Genomic DNA, 19,245 nt, shown 5'->3' with positions numbered 1-19,245 from the left:
TATGGTGGTTTCCCATGTGGAATAATCCACTTTATTATACTAGCGAAGGGGAGGTGTCTTTATTTGCCCACTTGACTATATTTCTTATTTGGATTGAGAATAAAGGTAAGAGGGAAAAACCCCACTGGTTCTGTCCTTGTTCTTATTTGATTTGCAATTGTACGGCAAGATTTTAAAGTCTTTTGTGCTGATTTGTAACACTTTTCCCCCCACTCCTCTTGCAGGCCCCAGGAGTGGCACATCCTTGGTATGTGTTCAGTGGAACAACCTTAACTTTCAGTCTGCTAAGAATTTGACATTGCATTTTTAGGGTGAAGGCAACCAGCATTTAACAATTTAGGAAATTCAATTACCATTATTGTTATAATAATTCCTTGCTAATTCCAGGGTTAGGTTTTAAAACTTGGTGGAGAACAACTCTTTGAATGAATTTTGAAGTATGTTTTATTTAAATTAAATAATGTAAATGTCTGATTATTTACAGGAGTGACTAAAATTATAAATAACATGTACATTTCTTTTTCTCTCCCAGAATATGGCATTTGGCATTGTAATGGCTGTGAAAATATATATTTTCTTTGATCTTACAAAGCAAATGTTGACCAGCTATCTATATAAAGTACAGTAGTTAATAAGGTCCCACCAGGTATAATCATAGACCTGTTTGATTCTTTCCTGCTATAAATGACTTCACTGGCATAGTAAAACCAGACCACCATCAGACAACTTTATAAAGTGACATAGTGGATTTTAAGTTTAGAAGCTCTGTGCTTATGGTATTGATCATTTTTGTTGGTGGTGTTTTGAAGAAATCTTTTATAACATGGTTATTGTAAGATTGTTGATAAGTATTAAAATATACTTCTTTGAGTCCCCCTTCTTTGTCCATTTCTTTGTAATTTAAGAGACTTTTTGAACCCTGAAACGACAAGAGGAATAAATGTAGTTGAACATAAGAAACTATGTGTGATCAAGTCTCAGAATGGGTAACATATCCTCTGAGTAAATATGCTCTTTAGTCATATGAGGACCAGGGGCATTTTTGTGTTAAAAACCTTTGATATCTAAGAGGTACTCTTATGATATTCTTAAAGAGTTCAAATACATTCTCCATTTTCAAAGCATGAAAAATACAGAATTAACAAAACAGTGTTGCTCAAGACAAGTCATATTTGTTTTAATACTAGTTACATGAACCATATAAACTGCTATTTGAGCAGATGAAATGATAATGTTTTACCTTCATTCTACTTTCAATGACTGTGGAAACAACTATATTTTTTTATGTGACCCATAGTGCACACTTTGGTGGCTAGATCATTCCATTCTAAAGATCTCTTTCTCGTGTTTTATGTTTTAATAAATATATTCAAAGTGCTTGATTGTGGATACCACTGGGAACACTAGGCAAATGTATGATGCCTCTGGGAATTAACACCTGAAAATTATTTATGTTCTGGATGTGTGTATGGGATGTTAAAATGGAGGGGGAGTATTTGAGAAAGAGCACTCGAAAATATTTATTTTGTTTACATCAATATTTGTTTTTATTTTTGGTAATGAGGTAAGCACCTAATTAGGTAATGGATGGCCAATAGTTCTAGGTACTGAAATGGTTTATAAAAATAATTTTTGTAATGAGCAGGAGTGTTCCATTGTTTGAAATAGATATGCCTAATTAAGTCCTAGTTATCTGTTTATATTCTGTTTTAATTTTGGTTCTTTAAAAGATTGTGTCTTTGAAATACTTTGGCGTGTATACATGCTTTGGGGGTTATATAAAAAAATGAAGTGTGTTGTTAGCTAAAGACTATATTAATCACAAGACTAGAATTTATAAATATATTCCAGAAGTCATGTGCTACTCTAATAGTTCACAATGAATTTAATCTGATGAAAAATATCAACACAGATTTCTTTTAATTTTATTTAATTAACACATAGGGACTGGGTGTTTTCAATGAAACTCTTTCTTACAAATAAAGTACAAAGAGTAATTTGATACACTAATATTAAAATTCAACCAGGGCCAAGGAGTCCTGTGATGATTTATTGGTTCTAAAAACTATGAATAATTTTGTTGTTGTGATAGAATGTTCTTCAGCTGTCTACATAAAAGAGAAGGCACTTAATTGATGGATTTGGTAAAACAAAGAATTTCTGAACAAAATTTTTTATTTTATTATTATTTTAAAAAAATATATTTTTATTGACTTCAGAGAGAGGAAAGGAGAGGGAGAGAGAGAGAAAGAAACATCAATGATGAGAGAGTCATTGATCGGCTGCCTCCTGCACGCCTCCCGACTGGGGATGGAGCCCGCAACCCGGGCCTGTGCCCTGACTGGGAATCGAACCCCTATCACCTGGATCCTAGGTCGACGCTCAACCACTGAGCCACGCTCGGCCGGGCAAGAACAAAATATTTTAAAATATAGTGATTAATCATACAAAATGAAAAACCTCCACTAGAGAACCTTAGAATTGTTGCAGATACTTACTGAGATGCATCGTAGGTGCTAATATTGGCTGAGCAATCATAGAATGTACATTATACCAGGTGGTTTCAGATGGAACACTTGCTCTTCAGTTAGAGAAATAGAAAATTCATTCAAGAAACATACTCTATAAAGGTGTGTATAAAAATCGTGTGGCAGGTTATGACTCTTTTTAAAAAATATGTTTTTATTGATTTCAGAGAGAGGAAGGGAGAGGGAGAGAGAGATAGAAACATCAGTGATGAGAGTCATTGATTGGCTGCCTCTTGCAAGCCCCTTACTGGGGAATTAAGCCCAAAACTTGGGCATGTGCCCTGACTTGGGAATCAATGGACTCTCAACCACTGAGCAACACCAGCTAGGCAGGTTACGACTCTTTAAAGACATTAAAGAAAAATGAAGTTAATCATGAAAGGCACAATGTTAAAAATTTTAATCACAGGGTCAAAGATGGGTGAGAAAATAAGTTATATATAGTAGTTTTTAAGCAGAGAGACATAAAATGGATTGTGTGAAAATTTAATTGGCAGATCATAAATCAAATTAAAAACTCCTTGATGACTCTCTTAGCTTAACATCCCAAATACAGATAATTTTTAAGAGTTTTTGTTATTTTTTTCATAAAGAACTTTTCCAACTGTGATTCACAGATTACTTTAATCAGAATTGCTCAGGGTTTCAGTTAAAATTCAGGTTTCCTAGCCCAACCTCATCCTAATAAATCAGAGTCAGGAGCTGAAGCCTGAGAAACCGTATTTTTAATCGCTACTCTGTGTGAGTCTGATGTAAAGTTTGATAACTAGTGATATAGAGGCTATGAAACAAATTGATCAAAACAGGAATATGAAAGTAGTAGAAAGATGGTACCCAGCTGAGAACAATTAATTTTAATGACACTGATAAAAGAAAATGGAATTATGACCCTATCCTTTTAGGCCGTATGCATTTTAATAGTTTCCTCTGCCTAAATAAGCTTCAGTATTGCCCTGAATGATAATATGAAATTATATTTCCAAATGGATCCAGTTCCCTTCTATATTTAAAATACTTTATTATTATTATTATTATTTTAGAAGAAGGGAGGGGGGGAGAGGGGAAATATCTGTGTGGGAGAGAAACAAGATCCGCTGCCTCCTGCATGCACCTGGACAGCGGATCGAGCTGGCAGCCCAGGCAGGTGCCCTGACCGGGAATTGAACCAGCGCCTTTTTGGAGCATGGGACACCGTTTAACCAACTGAGCCACCAGGCCAGGGCTATTTTATTTTTTGACACAATCTCAGAAACAAATCTATCTTGTAGAACAAAGATCCATCTATATGCAATTGAGTTAGACTAAACGTGTTTATGAAAGAGAGGTCAATCTTCACAAAGATAGGAATTCGGTCATTTAAACTTATTCTACTTTCAATTTTACATGAAATTTTTAGGTGATTAATTTTACTAGACATTTAAAAATTTACATAGTATTTAATAATAAAACAATTTTTAATTCTAGATAAGTTAATTTCTGTTTCTGTGGGTAAGTGGGGAAATGCTCACCGGTTAGGCTAATTTTGTCCAGTGCCAAATTTCTAGCTCTTTTATCAAAGACCTTGCTTCTAAAACACAGCATTGTCCCTCCCTAAGAAAGACTGGTCCCTTTGTCTAACAGTTTATCCTGAGCGACATGTAAAAAATTACCTACAAGAATAGCCTACCAAGCCATGAAAACTGAGCCAGTGTGTTATTGCCTGAAGTCACAGTAGTGAGTCTGTTAAGACTCTTCCAGAATTGATCTTTGAGTCTTTCTCATTGTTTTAGCTTTTGTTTGGACCCAATGAGAGCCACAGCCATTCAGAGCATTACCTCTGTGTTTTGGCAGACCAGCGTTTCACAGTAGTTTCTTTGATGACTCAGACGTGAAGAAAAAGATCTTAGATGGTTTTTCTGAGAATTTTTTGAAATGTAAAGTCGGCGGGGGCCACGTTTCAATTTACTGAACATTTTAATTATATTTATTTATTCATTGTTTACATTAATTATTACACATTTTTATCCTTTAACTTTTAAAAAATAGGCAAAATATATAGAAGTTTTGTTGTAAATTTGAAAGTCTGTCTTACCGAAATCCTATTGCCATCTCCAGAGATAACAGCTGTTTTTCATTCAGTGAGATCCTTTTCAAACTTTTTCTTTTCATATTCAAATATATAAGCAACACATACACATATTTTTACAATAAGGAATGCTGTCCGTTGAAGCTTTAACTTTACAATGTTATGGGTGCTTTACCAGACCAGGTTACAGAGAGAATATAGAACCTACTTACAGCAGGGATGCATTTCATTTAGCCTCTCCTGTTGATGTTTTTACATTCCCACGTACTTAGGAAACCGTTTTCAGAAAGGACGTAGTCCTGTCCGTGAAATTACTCCTTCAAAGCCACCTGTGCTTTGTTCCTAACTTTGACTAGACATGTCTATTGTTTCACCAAGTCCGATGTTTATAATCGGTTTCCGATGGATTTAGACTCAGTTTTACCAAGTTCTTGATCTGGGTTGTTAAAAGTCTGTAATAAGTAATACAGGATACATTTCACAAAATGAATTTTTAGTACCTTTTGAGATGATTTTGTATTGTTCCTCCTCTGTTACTACAGTAACTTACATGAGCATAACATTATATGGGTATAGTTCTTAATGCCGAGCACTCATTGCATCCTGAAATAAGTCCTGCTGCATCACGCCCAGCTTTTGTTCTGTCTCACTGTTCTGTTTGATTTCCTAACGTCATAATAAAGCCACTTGCATTTGTACTAACGATATAGATCAGTTTGTAGATTTCTTTTTTTAGGTATTATTCTTGACTGGTTTTATTATTAGGGTTATGATGGCCTCATAACTTTAATTTAGACCATCTCCATCTTTTTAATGCCCTGGGGAAGTTGAACTAACATAGAAACTATCCGGTCCTGGAATAATACTGTTTCTGAGGTAGACAAAATATTGACTCCCCCACCCCCAGAAAGGTATCCACATCCTAATCCCCAGGACGTGGGAATAGGTTCATTTTCATGGGAAAGAGACTTTACAGGTGTGATCGAGGTGATGACCTTGAGATTACAGTGGATTTCCTGGGTGGGCCCAATCTCATAAAAAATAATTAAACCTGGAAGGAGATGGGTGAGGAATGGGTCGGAATATTCAACTGGAGAAGAACCGACTGGCCATTGCTGACCCTGAAGATGAAGGAAGGGGTCCATGAGCCAAGGGATGTGGTTTCATCTAGAAACTGGGAATGGTCCTCAGTTTACAGTCAGCAAGGAAACAGATACCTTGGTCCCACCACTGCAAGGAATTCAATTTTCCCAGTAACCCGACTCAGTAGGAAATGGGTTCTCCCCTAGAAGTTTCAGGAAGGACGTAGCCTTGTCAGCAACTTGACTTTAGCCCAGTTTCACCCATGCTGAACTCTGACCTGCAGACTGTAAATGAATAAATTCTGTTGTTCTAAGTTACTAAGTGTGTTGTTAATTTGTCATAGGTCAGTAGAAAACTAACAATTAGTTTTTTTTCTTTAGTCAATGCTTATTAGTCTATCGTCTCATTATTTTCAGTAGAAAAAAATGGGGATATACATCATACAAACATAAAACTCACAGTGGGCAGAGATACACAATAAATACAATAATTTAGGTGTAACATTATATATATAATATTTCAAAAATAGGTTATAAATAAAGACTAAAGGCTATAGATATAATTTTTAAATAGTTATTTACTTTTTACCACATAAATGAATTAATTAGGTTCAATATTCATTAATTTGTTTCCTTCCTCAAATTACCTTCACCTTTTATTTGATGCTTTAAATACTTTTATTTGATGACTTATATATTTCTTTGTGTTTTTTTGAAATTTATTATAATTTTCAGATTTCTCTGGAAAATGGTATACAGCTTCTATTCAGTAATTGAGTCAGTTACTAAGATCTTTGGAAAATCCATGTTCAATTTTCTCCTTATTGAGAAATTCACTCAATTTGGTTTGAGTTATACAGTGACATTCCATGTGCCCCCAAAAAGTATGATCTGCACTTTTTAGGGTTTCAGAGTCTCAGAGATTATTTTAGAACAACTCTGGTATTACTTTGGAACTATTCTTTGAAATTGAATTGGTTTTCAGGTTTACAGATGTGTATATGTTCCTTTTAATTCACTAATGTGTTTCACATGCATGATTTCACTTGCTGATGTCCAGGGATAGGTTATTTTTCTGGATTTGGGGGATCAGGGTGGTTCTATGACTTCCCATGATGTGGCAGTGCAGACTATCCCAGGTTTCTTATTTCTGTCCCTCTCCACCTCCTCTGGGTTTTCTGGCATGTGATTTTAATTTCACAAATATTTGCCTTTTTAAATCTTGTCCAGAAAAATAATCCATTTGCAAATCATGTAGAATACAATCTTCTTGGCTTTTTATAAAATGTTTAAGTGCCTTTAGGCTAGGGTGAGAAATGTATTCAAATCGGTTACATTTTCTGTTATATACAAGTATGAGGAGCCCAAAAATATTTACCGAAGAATTTCCTATTGAAATTATTTGGGTAATTTGGATCCAATCTCATGGGGGTCCTGGTTTGTACGCTAGAGAGAATGAATCCATCCAATGTTACTTAGATTACTGTTTCTCCCCTTAAAGATCAAAGGGAGTAGTAAAACTGTATTGAAGTATTAAAGAGGATGGTAAAACTACTAATTTCCTTATTAAGGGTTCATTGCAAGTACTTGTATCTTGGTTTCTTTAAGGTGTGGCAGCTATGACTGTGACTTACTGCTCTTTAGAGTTACCCTGCTACAGAGTAATCTTTTCTCCATCATAATGATATATCTGTGGAAATAAAAAAAAAAAAAAAAAAGGATTGAAAAATGTGGAGTCCACCTGCAAACATATTTGAAACTTTTGGTCATATTTTTCTGGGGAAAAAAGTGATGAAATATATTTAAAATGTTTCAAAAGCAGAAGTGATGGTAGTCTTTTTCTGTAATCAGCCTGCTCAACATGAAAAGGCGAGGTGGTGAATGAGGGCAGTGCCAGCGTCTTGGCGCCCCCTGGTGGGGAGCCTTCGGTTGTCAGCGTCCTCTTGGAAACCACGGACACTTGGAAATGAGTGTAGGAAAAGGACAGGCGGAAAGACAAGAACAGAGTTCCTCGAAATGGAGAAAAAGGGCAAGTTTTGAGATACTGGAGATAGGTGACTCATTTATTTTGTAACTTTCAAAGGTCAGGGAGGAGCTGTGGAAAGACAGTCATGAAAATGCAATGGCTGTGCCAGCACTGAGCTCAGCACTTGCGAGGTTCATTGATACAATGTAACAACTCAATGAACTAGGTTCTGCTATTTTCCCCACGTCTGAAACAGTGGTGCTGAGTGGTACACAGTTTAAATAACTTGCCTGGAGCCAATTAGCCCCTTCAGAATGGACTGGCTTGACTCCAGGGTCTAAACTTTTAACTTTTTCATACTACTTCTATGTTCTTTATTAATAATCATTGCAATCTTTATAGCGAATGAGAATAATACTTTGTTTTTCTCTTTTAATCCTTCCCCGAGGATATTTTTTCCATTGATTTTGTTTTGAGAGAGAGTGGGAGGGAGAGATGGGGAGAGAGAGAGAGAAACATCAATGTGAGAGACACATTGATTCGTTGCCTTCCCCAGGCTGCCCGCGGGCCGGGGATAGAACCTGCAGCCCAGGTACATTCCCTCGATGGGAATTGAACCCGAGACCCTTTGGTGGGCAGGCCGGTGCTCTAACCACTGGGCCACACCAGCCAGGGCGAGAATGATACTTTCAACATGAGTTCTCCTTTCATTGAATCTTTGGGAATAAATTAATAACTTCTTTATATAAGGAAAGGAAACATAATATGCTTCTAATATTTTGAAAGCTATGTAATATTAAGTATCTCCATCCCTACATAGAAAAGTGGAAAATTTTGATTTAAAAGTACCATTAATGGGTTAGATCTGTTTTTAGTACATTGAAAATATTATATTACTTAAAAACAGATTTGATTAAAGATGTTCTAATTTCAGGGGTAAGACAAATGTATTCATTGTATGTGGGAAAGTATAAAGTGATATTTCATCTTTTCTAAGTAATGTACCATGGACACATTTTCTTCATTATAAAGTAGTCTCTGGGATATAGGGACCAAAAACTTTATTCTAAATTCCGTATGTCTATTTTTAATAACTTGTTTGTTACACAGCAGTGGTTTAATGGTTACAGAGAAGCTTCTAGAACATTTCTTTTTGTACCAACATTTTTCACCACAACATTATGCAGGAGTTTCTAGTTGACTCTCTGCTCTTCCTCAAACCCAAACTGAAATCACAAAAGTACGAGACATATGTCCCTTTACTCTTATCAAATAAAAGACTTGTTTCTGTCTTTACTTATACATTTCACAGTTGCCTGAACCCCAAACCACACAGGCTGAAAGTGAAATATAAAAGAGTTAGCTTGGAAAAACATATGCTCTATGAAGTAATTGTTACTAAATACTTTTGGATCAACAAACTGGTAACTTTCAAATAGTTTTGAATGATATTTCTGCTAATGTAAAATTGGCAAGTTTAGTCTATTTCAATAAATGTATTGGGAGCCCAGGAAAATATTATCTAGGGGAATTTTCTTAACTAATGTGCTCTGAATGATTTCAGTTCTTCTATTTAACCAATCTCTGAACAGTCTTTTATTCCATGCACACTCATGGTATTATATTAGTTTGGCTGAGAATTGCTTTTATAAATTAGTTTTACATTTTGTTTTTGATATTATGTAGTTTTATTTATTTTTTGATTGTTTATAAAATATGCGTTTAATAATTCTTGGTAGAAGTGGTCATAGAAGATATGACTTCTTTTCACATCTATGAAATGTATTTTAATGTTTGCTAATTTTAGAAGAGAGACAATAGTTGAAAAAGAACATTTTTTTTCCTAATCTAGAATTCCTCTCCCCAAAATCAATATATGATATATTGAAATAAGATAAGATTTGTGGCTATGTCCTAATATAGACCAAGCTCAGTCTTAGAATTACTCAGATAGAAGGGTGTCAAGTCAGATCCAGGGAGGGAATGGGGGTTTCTCAGGGATTTCTGGGAGACGAAAGCCAGGTTGTTGCTCAAGGATGCCTGGCCATAACTCCATTTGTCCCCCCGAGTGAAAATGTAGCCTTGCTGACTCCAGGATTGGCTTAGAAACAGGAATCGTCAGGATATCTATAACTGTCTCCTACTAATATCATAGATTAGGAAGGGCACAGAGACTTGAATAGTGATGAAACCCTTAATAATAAAGGAGTATGTAAAGCAGAAACTTCAGCTTTTCAGGTCTGACTGTCTCAGGGCAATTGCATGACCCCGTGAGGGTTCTTGGGGCCAAGGGGCACTGCATTGACACAGCTGTATCAGCATAGAACAGTGTGTGGCCACCTTGATAAGATTTTATAAGGAGATTTTATTTAAATTCGGAACTTGATCTAAACCGATAATTTGTGTGTGTGTATTTGAGTGGGATTTGATTACAGGAGATTTCTATTGAAATGGGGCCTTTATTCTGAACAATATTCATCTTGATTGCTTTGAGAATATACATTTTCTGTCTATAAAGATAAAGTTTGTGTTATTCTATTTATGCTCAAAACGCACTTTTGCTTTAGGTTTTAGAGTGTTTATAGGCTGTCCTGCCTTCATGTTTTATAATTACATTAAAATGTAATGTTGTTTTATATTATTATCTAGTTAGTATGCTTATAAAGGCTGTGCTTTCAACTAGACTGCAAGCTCCTGTTGACAGTCATTGCTTACATCCATCTTTTGCTGTCTGCAAAAGGCATAGAGCCCTGGCAAGTTGAATTGAGCCGAACAGAATAAAATTGAATTGTAATTTATGATTCAAGTAGATTTTAAAACCAGAACTATGTCCTCCTGTCTTGCACTATAATTGTGGCTAACACATTGAGCAGTATTGTATTAATAAAGTCAATATGTGAAAGGCAAAATAATGGCAGGCTCTCCCTGCAATCGAAGATGTTTGATCTCCCTGATAGTGGCTACTCTACCACTTGCACTGATTTACTGACAAGAGCACTGCTTATTCTTTGACATCCCCGATGATGCAGAGGGCTTCCAAAGAAACTCTGACGGGGCCCAATTTCCTTGTCTTTCCCATTCCCTTTCCTGCCAGGTTGTGAAAACACACACACACACACACACACACACACGCACACCAATTATTTCATCTGAAGTGTCATCAAGAAAGGAGCTAAGAAAAAATAAGAAATGAAAATTGATCACCATGATTAGCACCATCACTGTTTGTTTGGGTGATAAATGACCATTTTGGTAAATGCATTGAATGACCGACTAGAATTGCTTTCTCATTAATAAATGTACTGAGGTTATTCTCAAATTTATAAAGTTAATATTAATTTCCTCTGAATCTTGCTAGAGAGCTTGTACATTTGGGTTGAGCCATGTGAAAATCTCTCTGTTTTTCTGTCTGTCCACAAACTGTGGTCTGCATCTTCTTTATGATTTTATCAGCAAGGGACTCATTAGGAGAAAGATTACCATATTTTACACATGGAGTTGGGCTCCTGGGTGTTTCCAGGCTCAGTTTGGAGGAAATCATTTAGTTTCATCAGTTTTAGTCAGTTATGATACTGTGAGGGACTTTGGAAGTATTGTGCTGAATCTGGACTGTCTGATTTGACAGTTTTTATTTGCATTCTTGATCAGTAACACAGGAGTGCATTTCAATGAAATGTCCTTATTTTATCACTTATGTTGGTCTGAAAGAAGAACCAAGGTTAACATCCTCATAACTTCTCTTTTTGAAAGCTTTTATTTAAAACTTTAAATATCCATAGATGTTCATATAATATTGACTCATAAATTTCCTACTTTCCAAATTGGACCATTATAAGTGGCAGTGTTATATCGTAAATGATAATATTTGAAATTCTGCATTATTTAAGAAGTTAAAAATCCAATTATGACCTATCCTCTAATGTTACAGTCAACAAATATTTTAATTAAAAATATACTTTATTTCCTTCTAGGGAATCCCAGGATTTCCTGGAAGCCAAGGATTAATGGGACAAAAGGTGCGTATTAACAAAAGTTGAAAGATTTGGGCCTGGACCTGCTTATTAAAAGGGCAAAGTGGTGATGTGCCTTCACCCAGAATACTTTGTTACTACATTCATGGCAAGAGTTAATTGTTCAAATATAATATAATATCAGAAGCATTATTTTGACTTTACAAATTGGTTTTTATTGTTGTTTTATTCAGACAATAATATTTTGGATTTACATACATGCTTTCTATCTTACTAGGTTACTTTTCTGTCTTGTGCTCTAAGACCCTCCTTACCTCTTTTGGGGTAATTTTACTACTTCCTAAACTATATCTTTAGAAGTTCCTTTATATGCAGATATCGTGGTAGTAAACTTTTTAATTTAATTACAAATATCTTTACTTTTGCATTCGAGACATAATTTTGTAGAGCATACAACTCAAGATTGACGATTATTTTCTCTTAGCACTTTCTTGTGTGGTCTCCTGGCTTCTGTTGTTAACTATGAAAAATCTGCTTTGATTTCTCATGGCCATTGTTCTGTAAGTGGTCTGGCCCTTTCTTTGGGATCCTTTTAGGGTATTCTATTTGATTTCAGTGTTCTTGAAACTCACTGTGGTGCTTCTAGATGTAGATCTCTCTTTACTTGTCCTGGTGGGTGTTCAGTTTGCTTCCTGGCTCTGTGGAATTATTTCTCTTAACTCTGGAAAACATCAGTCATTACTACAACTTCATTTTCTCTTGCTTCTTTCTGGACTTCTAGTGAGATATATTTTATTCCTTTTTTTTTTGTTCCCTTCATCTCTAAATAGCTTTTTATTTTCATATTCTTTATTCTGCCTTACATTCTGGTCAAATTTGGGGGGTATATTTTCCAGTGCACTTATTTTTACTTTCCTGTATCTAATCTGTTTAAACCATCAATTGATTTAAAAAAAATTTTTGAACACTCTTAGATTTATTTCTAGTTCTAATTTTTAACAACATCTTTTTATGCTTAATAGTTTCTTGTTCTGTTTTCAGCCCTAATAGTCTTTCTGATTTTATTTTTTAATTTAAGATTTCACATGCAGTTTAAATTCTTCTTCTGACAATTCCAGTGTCTGCAGTTGGTTGATATTCCTGCTGAGTGTCCGTCTGTGGCTCGCGGCCTCCTCTCTTTCTTGTTGATTGTGAGCTCATTGATCATCTTAGTCGGAGGGAGCCCTGCCAGCCTCAGGGGAGGGGAGAGCTGCCTCCTGCTGGCCTCACGGGCACCGTCCCGGCCCCTGTGCAAGCCCGGCCTCTGTCCACGGCCCAGCCAGCAGGCCTTTCCCGAGCTGACACACGCTCCCAGACAGCTCCACCCTCTCACTCCTGCGTCTCGGCCTCTGCAAAGGTTCCTGGACAGTTCCAAATCCTCAGAATCATAGCCTCAGTCCAGAGTATTCTTTATTAAAATGAGGGATCTTTGAAGATCTCCTCTACTTCTTATAAGACCAACACTCTCACAGAGGATGCTCTTTCTGGTTTTTGTTGTTGTTCTGGATTCAGAGAATCCCTTGGAGCACCTAGTGTGCCACAGTCCCAGAAGTTGAAATCTAATGCTATTCTGTACCTATTTTTTTTATTAGTTTATTTTCAAGATCATAGCTCTTAAACCCTGATAAATAAAACAATTTTCTCTTGATTCCCTATCGCCCCCCCACCCCCCATTGTCTCACCTTACCAACTATTTGTGAATTGGGAGGTCTTCCTTTGAAAGAATGGCAAGTGTCACACCTGATTTCCTAATGAAAATGTTTGACTTAGTAATTTCACAAACGCCAGGCCCAAGTTTTAAGGTGTTCAATTCCTGCGCTTTCAGCCTTGACTTGCTCCTTTCTTACAGTAGAGGAAGGGAAGACAGACACTCCGGGCTGATTGGTATTGAATTTTCATTCTATAGTGCTTTCGTAGGAAATTTCTGGAAATGAATTGATAATTTCCAATTTTAAATTTGATCTGTACTTGATTTTTAGGGAGAAATTGGGCCTCCAGGACCATTAGGAAAAAAAGGAGCTCCGGGGATACCTGTATGTTAATGTCATTATTATCAGGTGTTTGAAATATTGTTACTATGTACCAGGAGTTCTTATTCTGGAGTTCACAAAATGGAATGGGATCCAGCAATGAGATATTTGAGGTCTACAAATTCCATCCATTTGTATAAAAAAGATAATGTTTATGTCCATTTTTCTAGAAGAGCCTAGATTTCTTCAGGTTCTCAAAAAGTTGACCACCCAAATAAAGATCAGAGACCTTGGTATAGATAAACCAGAAAACAAATTTCTAATATTTTACATACTATGCTATTAACTAGTATGTTTTACATTTTATAATTGAAATAACATCCTAAATTGACAGCAAAGCATCATAGTGATGACATGGTATTTTCAATATGGCAATATTGTGATTATATTTTCTGATGATATTAATTGAATTTTTATTTTGCACATCATGTTTCCTTTGCCATGTTTAAGAGAAAGCAGGTGTTTTTAATGTATATGAGAGCATTTAAAGTAAAACAAGAACTGAGTCAGGTCCTTGTGCTAGAGTAGTTATCATTGTCTTATTATGAATTATATGATTAGTAAAAAAAAAGGGCCATTTTGTAACTTGAAGAGAGGTTATTATAGTCAAAGAATTTATTAGATTTTAACTCTTTCAAAATATTGTTCAAGAAAATAGAAATTGTAAGTAATGTTGATCAAGGTAACGTCTATGAAGAAACCTAATTCTTAGCCCTCATGACAAAAGGAAGAAAGAGTATAGAATAAAATAAACTTTCCTTTACATCTGTCTTTTACTAGCCTTTCTGTAATTTGTGCTGTTGTATGTTTTTTGAAAAAATAAATTATAAGGGCTCTGCTAGCCTTCATGCTACCTTGCATCGGTCGGTTGCTTATTTACCTTGTACCCTTTATTTAGATGTGTGTGAGGAAATTTCCCAAATATTGTATTATATTTTAGTGAATCAATTGATATGAGAATGTGTAACTTGGAAATGAATTTAGTATTTTTAAATGTTTTTCCCTACATTTCTCTTAAATTCCCACTTTAAAATGTAGGGTTTGATGGGAAGCGATGGCTCACCAGGTCAGCCTGGAACTCCAGGATCTAAGGTAAATATAGGAATTCACAAGCTTGAGAACTTTGTGCAAAATGATCATTTATGTACTTCAGGAAATGTTTGGACTATATTGATTTTATTTTTAATGTGGTTTTAATTCTGTGAACAATTACTTGTTAAAATAAAATCTTAGGCAAGAACTGTGCATATAGGACAGACTAAAGTAGAGCAGGTATGGTTTAAACTGGAAAGGGCCTAGAGCCCCTCACTCCTCAGCTCCCTCCTCCCGATGGGTACCCCGAGGGCACTGAGGAACGTGCAGAGTTCTAGGAAGTTCAGTGCCAAACCCACTCACCTAGAGCATTAGTGGTCATGACTGAGCACTAGCACTTGCACCAGTTTCCCAGGCCTGTTTTTGGTATTTTTATTTAGTAGGATGTATATGAAATATTTATTTGTGAAATGCCTTGTATTGAGTTTCATCAGGCATTTCTTCCCTAAGGACTATGGGAAAGGGAGCTTATTATCTTTACTCTCAGAATTTAACAAAGCAAGGCAAGCTTGACAAATATATTTAGGATGTCCGGTTAGGGATTCTCATGGTAGAACTGAAATTCTTTCAATACCATAGTATGACCATTTTCTAGGTGTATAGAATCCTGTGCTAAAAGAACTATTTTTGTTGTTTTTGTTAATTTTTTTTTTTTAGAGGATGGAACTAAGTGTGTTCTGGCTAGACTCAGGAAACTGTTCTCAAAAATTTAATGAATATAAGACAACCTTCCAAAAGGAAGTGATAGAATCGCTGTTTTGAAGGCATTTGACCTTTAACTAGACATTGTTTCAGGAGAATAGGCCCTGGCAAACTAAATGAGTAGATGACCTAATCTACTTTCAGTTTCTGAAGCATTAAAGAAGAGATAGGATAAAACGTCAGGGCAGCCAAGTGATTAGGGAAAAGTAGATGCCCTTTTACCAGCGGTGGACCCATGTGGATTCTTGGAGTTTTGTGAGTCCTAGCAGCAGTTGGTGTGAAACTTTTGAGTGACTGGTCTTGCCAAGAAGAGGTTCTCCATAATTTCTCAAGGTCGTTTTTAAAAAGAAGATATAGAGTAGTTGCAAACCCCTTAAGTATTTGGGATGCAATAGACTCTCCCATGGTGTTCTGGATGCTCTAAATTTTGAGAGTACAGCCTAAGATTTCATCAGCTTTTTTATTTTTATTTTTTATTGTTGACAGTATTATAGATGTCCCCCATTCGTCAGCTTTTTAAAATTGGCCACTTCACATTGCTGGCTCACACTGAGCTGGAGGTTGATTATATCTGCTGGATTTTTTCATAAAATATTTTAGAACAATGTATCTGTGGCATTTGTAGATTTGGCTGATTTGGCTGGGGAGGCAAGTGGCTGCTTCCAACATCACAGTTTGTTATTTTTACATGAATTCCTATAAAAGTCTGATTTCCCTCATCTTATACTTGTGCAATAATTTTGTTAAAAATAGACTCAGAATGTTAAAATTATACCTATTAATGTAATCTTTTCAATGAAACATTTTAACTTTTCGTGCAGTGTATTAATTAGCTCAAGTTTTGGAACCCTTTTCTGCAAAGGGCAAGATAGTACTTTAGTCTTCCAGGGCCATGTAGTCTTTGTTGCAACTACTCAACTCTGCTATTTTAATTCAAAAACAGCCATGGCCAAATACAAACAGTGTGGGATGTGCCTGTGTTCCCCTAAAACTTCATTTACAAAAACACACCTTGGGCTAGGTTTAACCCACGGGCAGGCCATAGTTGACTGACCTCTATATTAGCTTATCTCTGCCAATTTTTCAAGTATATGTTTGTGGACTATGCCTCCAGTGTCATTGGTAGAAGTGCAAGAATGGGACAAAAAGCTGTATTAAAAGGGCAGGGATGAAACTCTGTGGTAGATCTTTAGAATACTTCTAATTTAGGTTATAATACCACTTTTTAAAGTAGCTGTTGAAAGACATTACTTAACTGGTATTAAGATATATTAATGTAATCAAGCTATGTAACTTTTGGCAAGACTTTTCACCTCTGTGATTTCCAGCTTAATCATTTGTAAAATTAGAAACATTAAGGCATTGTTCTATGGTTCAACAATGCTGGTATGTGCTAAATGCTTCGATTAAATCCATATGTTAGGTTCACATGTTTCTCAACATGAGCAGCCTAGAAAACTTTTCAAAGCTGAAAATGAAGTTGGTTCCCTTATGGGTGAACCCAGCTTGTCTCTGGCCGATCATTGCCTGCCCCTTCTAGGGGTCACATGGACCTGTTTAATTAGGGCTTTTGACAGACATTGACTGGTTTGTAATTTCAGGTATCAACGTATATTTGAAAACCAGAACTACCTCTGACAATCTCTCCTTATTAGGAGCAGGCATGTTCTCTCTTTCATATCCAATCTCCTTGTCCTGTGTTACATTCTTTGCTGTCAACTCGGTCTTGCTCTCCAAGTTTCTATTAGGACTGTGCTGGAATCTTGAAAAGAGCACAAATTAAACATTTTCATATTTCTTCAAAAAAGCCACTGTACATTTGAAGCTAAGTTTCTTTCCTTCAGGTGCATTGTGAAGGTGAGCCATAGTGAGAAAGTAGAACAGGGCAAATGTAAAGATTCTCAACCCAGAGGGTTCTGTTAAAATGTGTGGCTTCATTCTGTGCAGTGTGGAGGCCTAGCTAATTAGCTCTGATCCCTAAAGATTTGAATCCCTCCCCTTATACTTGGACCTGCCAGTATAAAAAGCCAGTAAAACCACTTAACACATATTTTTAGAGAGCTTTATCAATGTGCGGACTCACTTCCCTGCATAAAAGAGTTTTCCTTTATAAGTAGGCTTAAATATAGAGTCCAGGTTTCAAACAATTGGTAAGTTGAAAATATAAAAATTTTTAAAAATATATTTCTGTGTCTATATCCGATAAATTATGACTCTTTTTTAAAAAAATTCAAATGGTTTTGATGCATTGACAGGGAAATAAAGGTGAACCTGGACTTCAAGGGATGCCTGGGGCTTCTGGGCTCAAGGTAACTGTGATTTGTTGCATTTGGAAATATTTTCAAAGAATTATAAGTTCCCCTCTTTATTTGATGGAGTTAACATTTATATCCCTTAAGAAACATATCTGAAATTAGAATTACCTTTGTCTCAAAATTAAAGTCAATGAAAAGAAATGAACAACATGAGCCAATTTCATTTCATTTTTTTGGATACTTTCTCATAGTTTGGGTAATAAAGACATGAAATATGCTTTGACTTGATTTTTCTGGAAATGGTAAAAGTTGTGTGATAATATGAACATTCTCTCTGGTCTGGAGAATATCACTCTCACGTGGCTGGGAACAAGAGTGTGTGGCTCCCATAAGTGGTGCTGTTCCTTTGTTTGCTGATGGATGGGACTTTATTTTCAGAGTGGGGACTCACGGCTCCCTTTACCAGTTTCCTTCAAAACAAATGGTTTATGTTTATTTCATGAGGTTTCCAATTCTCTTTAGCTTTTAAAAATCTAAAAGTGTAATATTGAGCAGCTCAGGAGTGGGCACAGTGAGCAAAGAGAACAACACTTAGTTTCTACAAAAGAGAATAGTCTTTAGCTAATGCGATAGAGTTTTGGACTGTGGTTAAACACAAAACAAAACAAAAAAACCCATGAAGCATTCAGGATTATGTTCCATCTTTTACGGTGTTTACCCAAAAGCTCTTGATACATCGCTATATGCTTTCTGAGATCCTCCTTATTTAAGGTTTTAAAAACGTGGCCCAGTTCATAATGGGAGGCCTCAGGGGTCGGAGCCACGGCGGCGGCAGCGCCACACAGCGGCAGGCGCTGGTACTGCGGGCGGGCCATGCCGCGGGCCCGGGCCTGGGCCTGCGCTCCGCTGCCTCGGGGATAAAAAGGGTCAGCTGGTCCCAGCCGCCCGCGGTGACACTCGCGCTGGGACAGGCCAGCGGAGCCAGGTTCCAGCAGACGCAGCAGCTGCGGCCACCAGCCGAGCCTCCCCCGGGCCCGGGCATCGTGAGCCTCCCACCGGGACGGAGCCTGCTGTGTGGCTCCTCTCCCAGCCCCCAGCCCCGCCGCCCCGAACCCCCAAACGCAGGCAATAAGGCGATCCTCAGCACTAAAAAAAGGAAAGAAAAAGAAAACCCCTAGGAGATGATGGAGAGTGGACAATGTGAGTTAAGATACCTCAAGGATATTCTTTGTGCTGAAACAGCTGAACAATTGACTTCTACGAAAATAATATTTCATATATGTAAATAAAAAATATAAATGAGGACACAACTTAACAAAGGTATTCACCCCGATATTGTTTATAAAAATAAAATTTGAAAACCAATGTTTAGTACTATAGGAATGTTATTCAGTAAAATATAGTAAATCAATACAGTTGAATACTATGCTGTGATTAAGAATCATGTTTTAAAAAACATTAATGGCATATAAAGAACTTCACAATATTAACACATGTTGAAGTAAAAGAAGAAAA

The 19,245-nt window shown here is 36.4% G+C and overlaps 1 protein-coding gene across 1 annotated transcript in view; it reads left to right on the top strand.

Annotated features, from left to right (window-relative positions):
* The window catches only part of COL21A1 (collagen type XXI alpha 1 chain), a 164,471-nt gene that overhangs the window by 131,777 nt on the left and 13,449 nt on the right, over positions 1-19,245 (top strand). Inside the window, exons 17-20 of the mRNA XM_081141626.1 lie at positions 11,613-11,657; positions 13,631-13,684; positions 14,720-14,773; positions 17,731-17,784. Of these exons, the coding sequence (XP_080997752.1) occupies positions 11,613-11,657; positions 13,631-13,684; positions 14,720-14,773; positions 17,731-17,784 (207 nt within the window). The remainder of the gene's footprint in view (positions 1-11,612; positions 11,658-13,630; positions 13,685-14,719; positions 14,774-17,730; positions 17,785-19,245) is intronic.

This window comes from Miniopterus schreibersii (genome assembly GCF_964146895.1).
Source record: "Miniopterus schreibersii genome assembly, chromosome: 6".
Classification (NCBI taxonomy): domain Eukaryota; kingdom Metazoa; phylum Chordata; class Mammalia; order Chiroptera; family Miniopteridae; genus Miniopterus; species Miniopterus schreibersii.
This window is presented reverse-complemented; position numbering and strand designations above follow the sequence as displayed.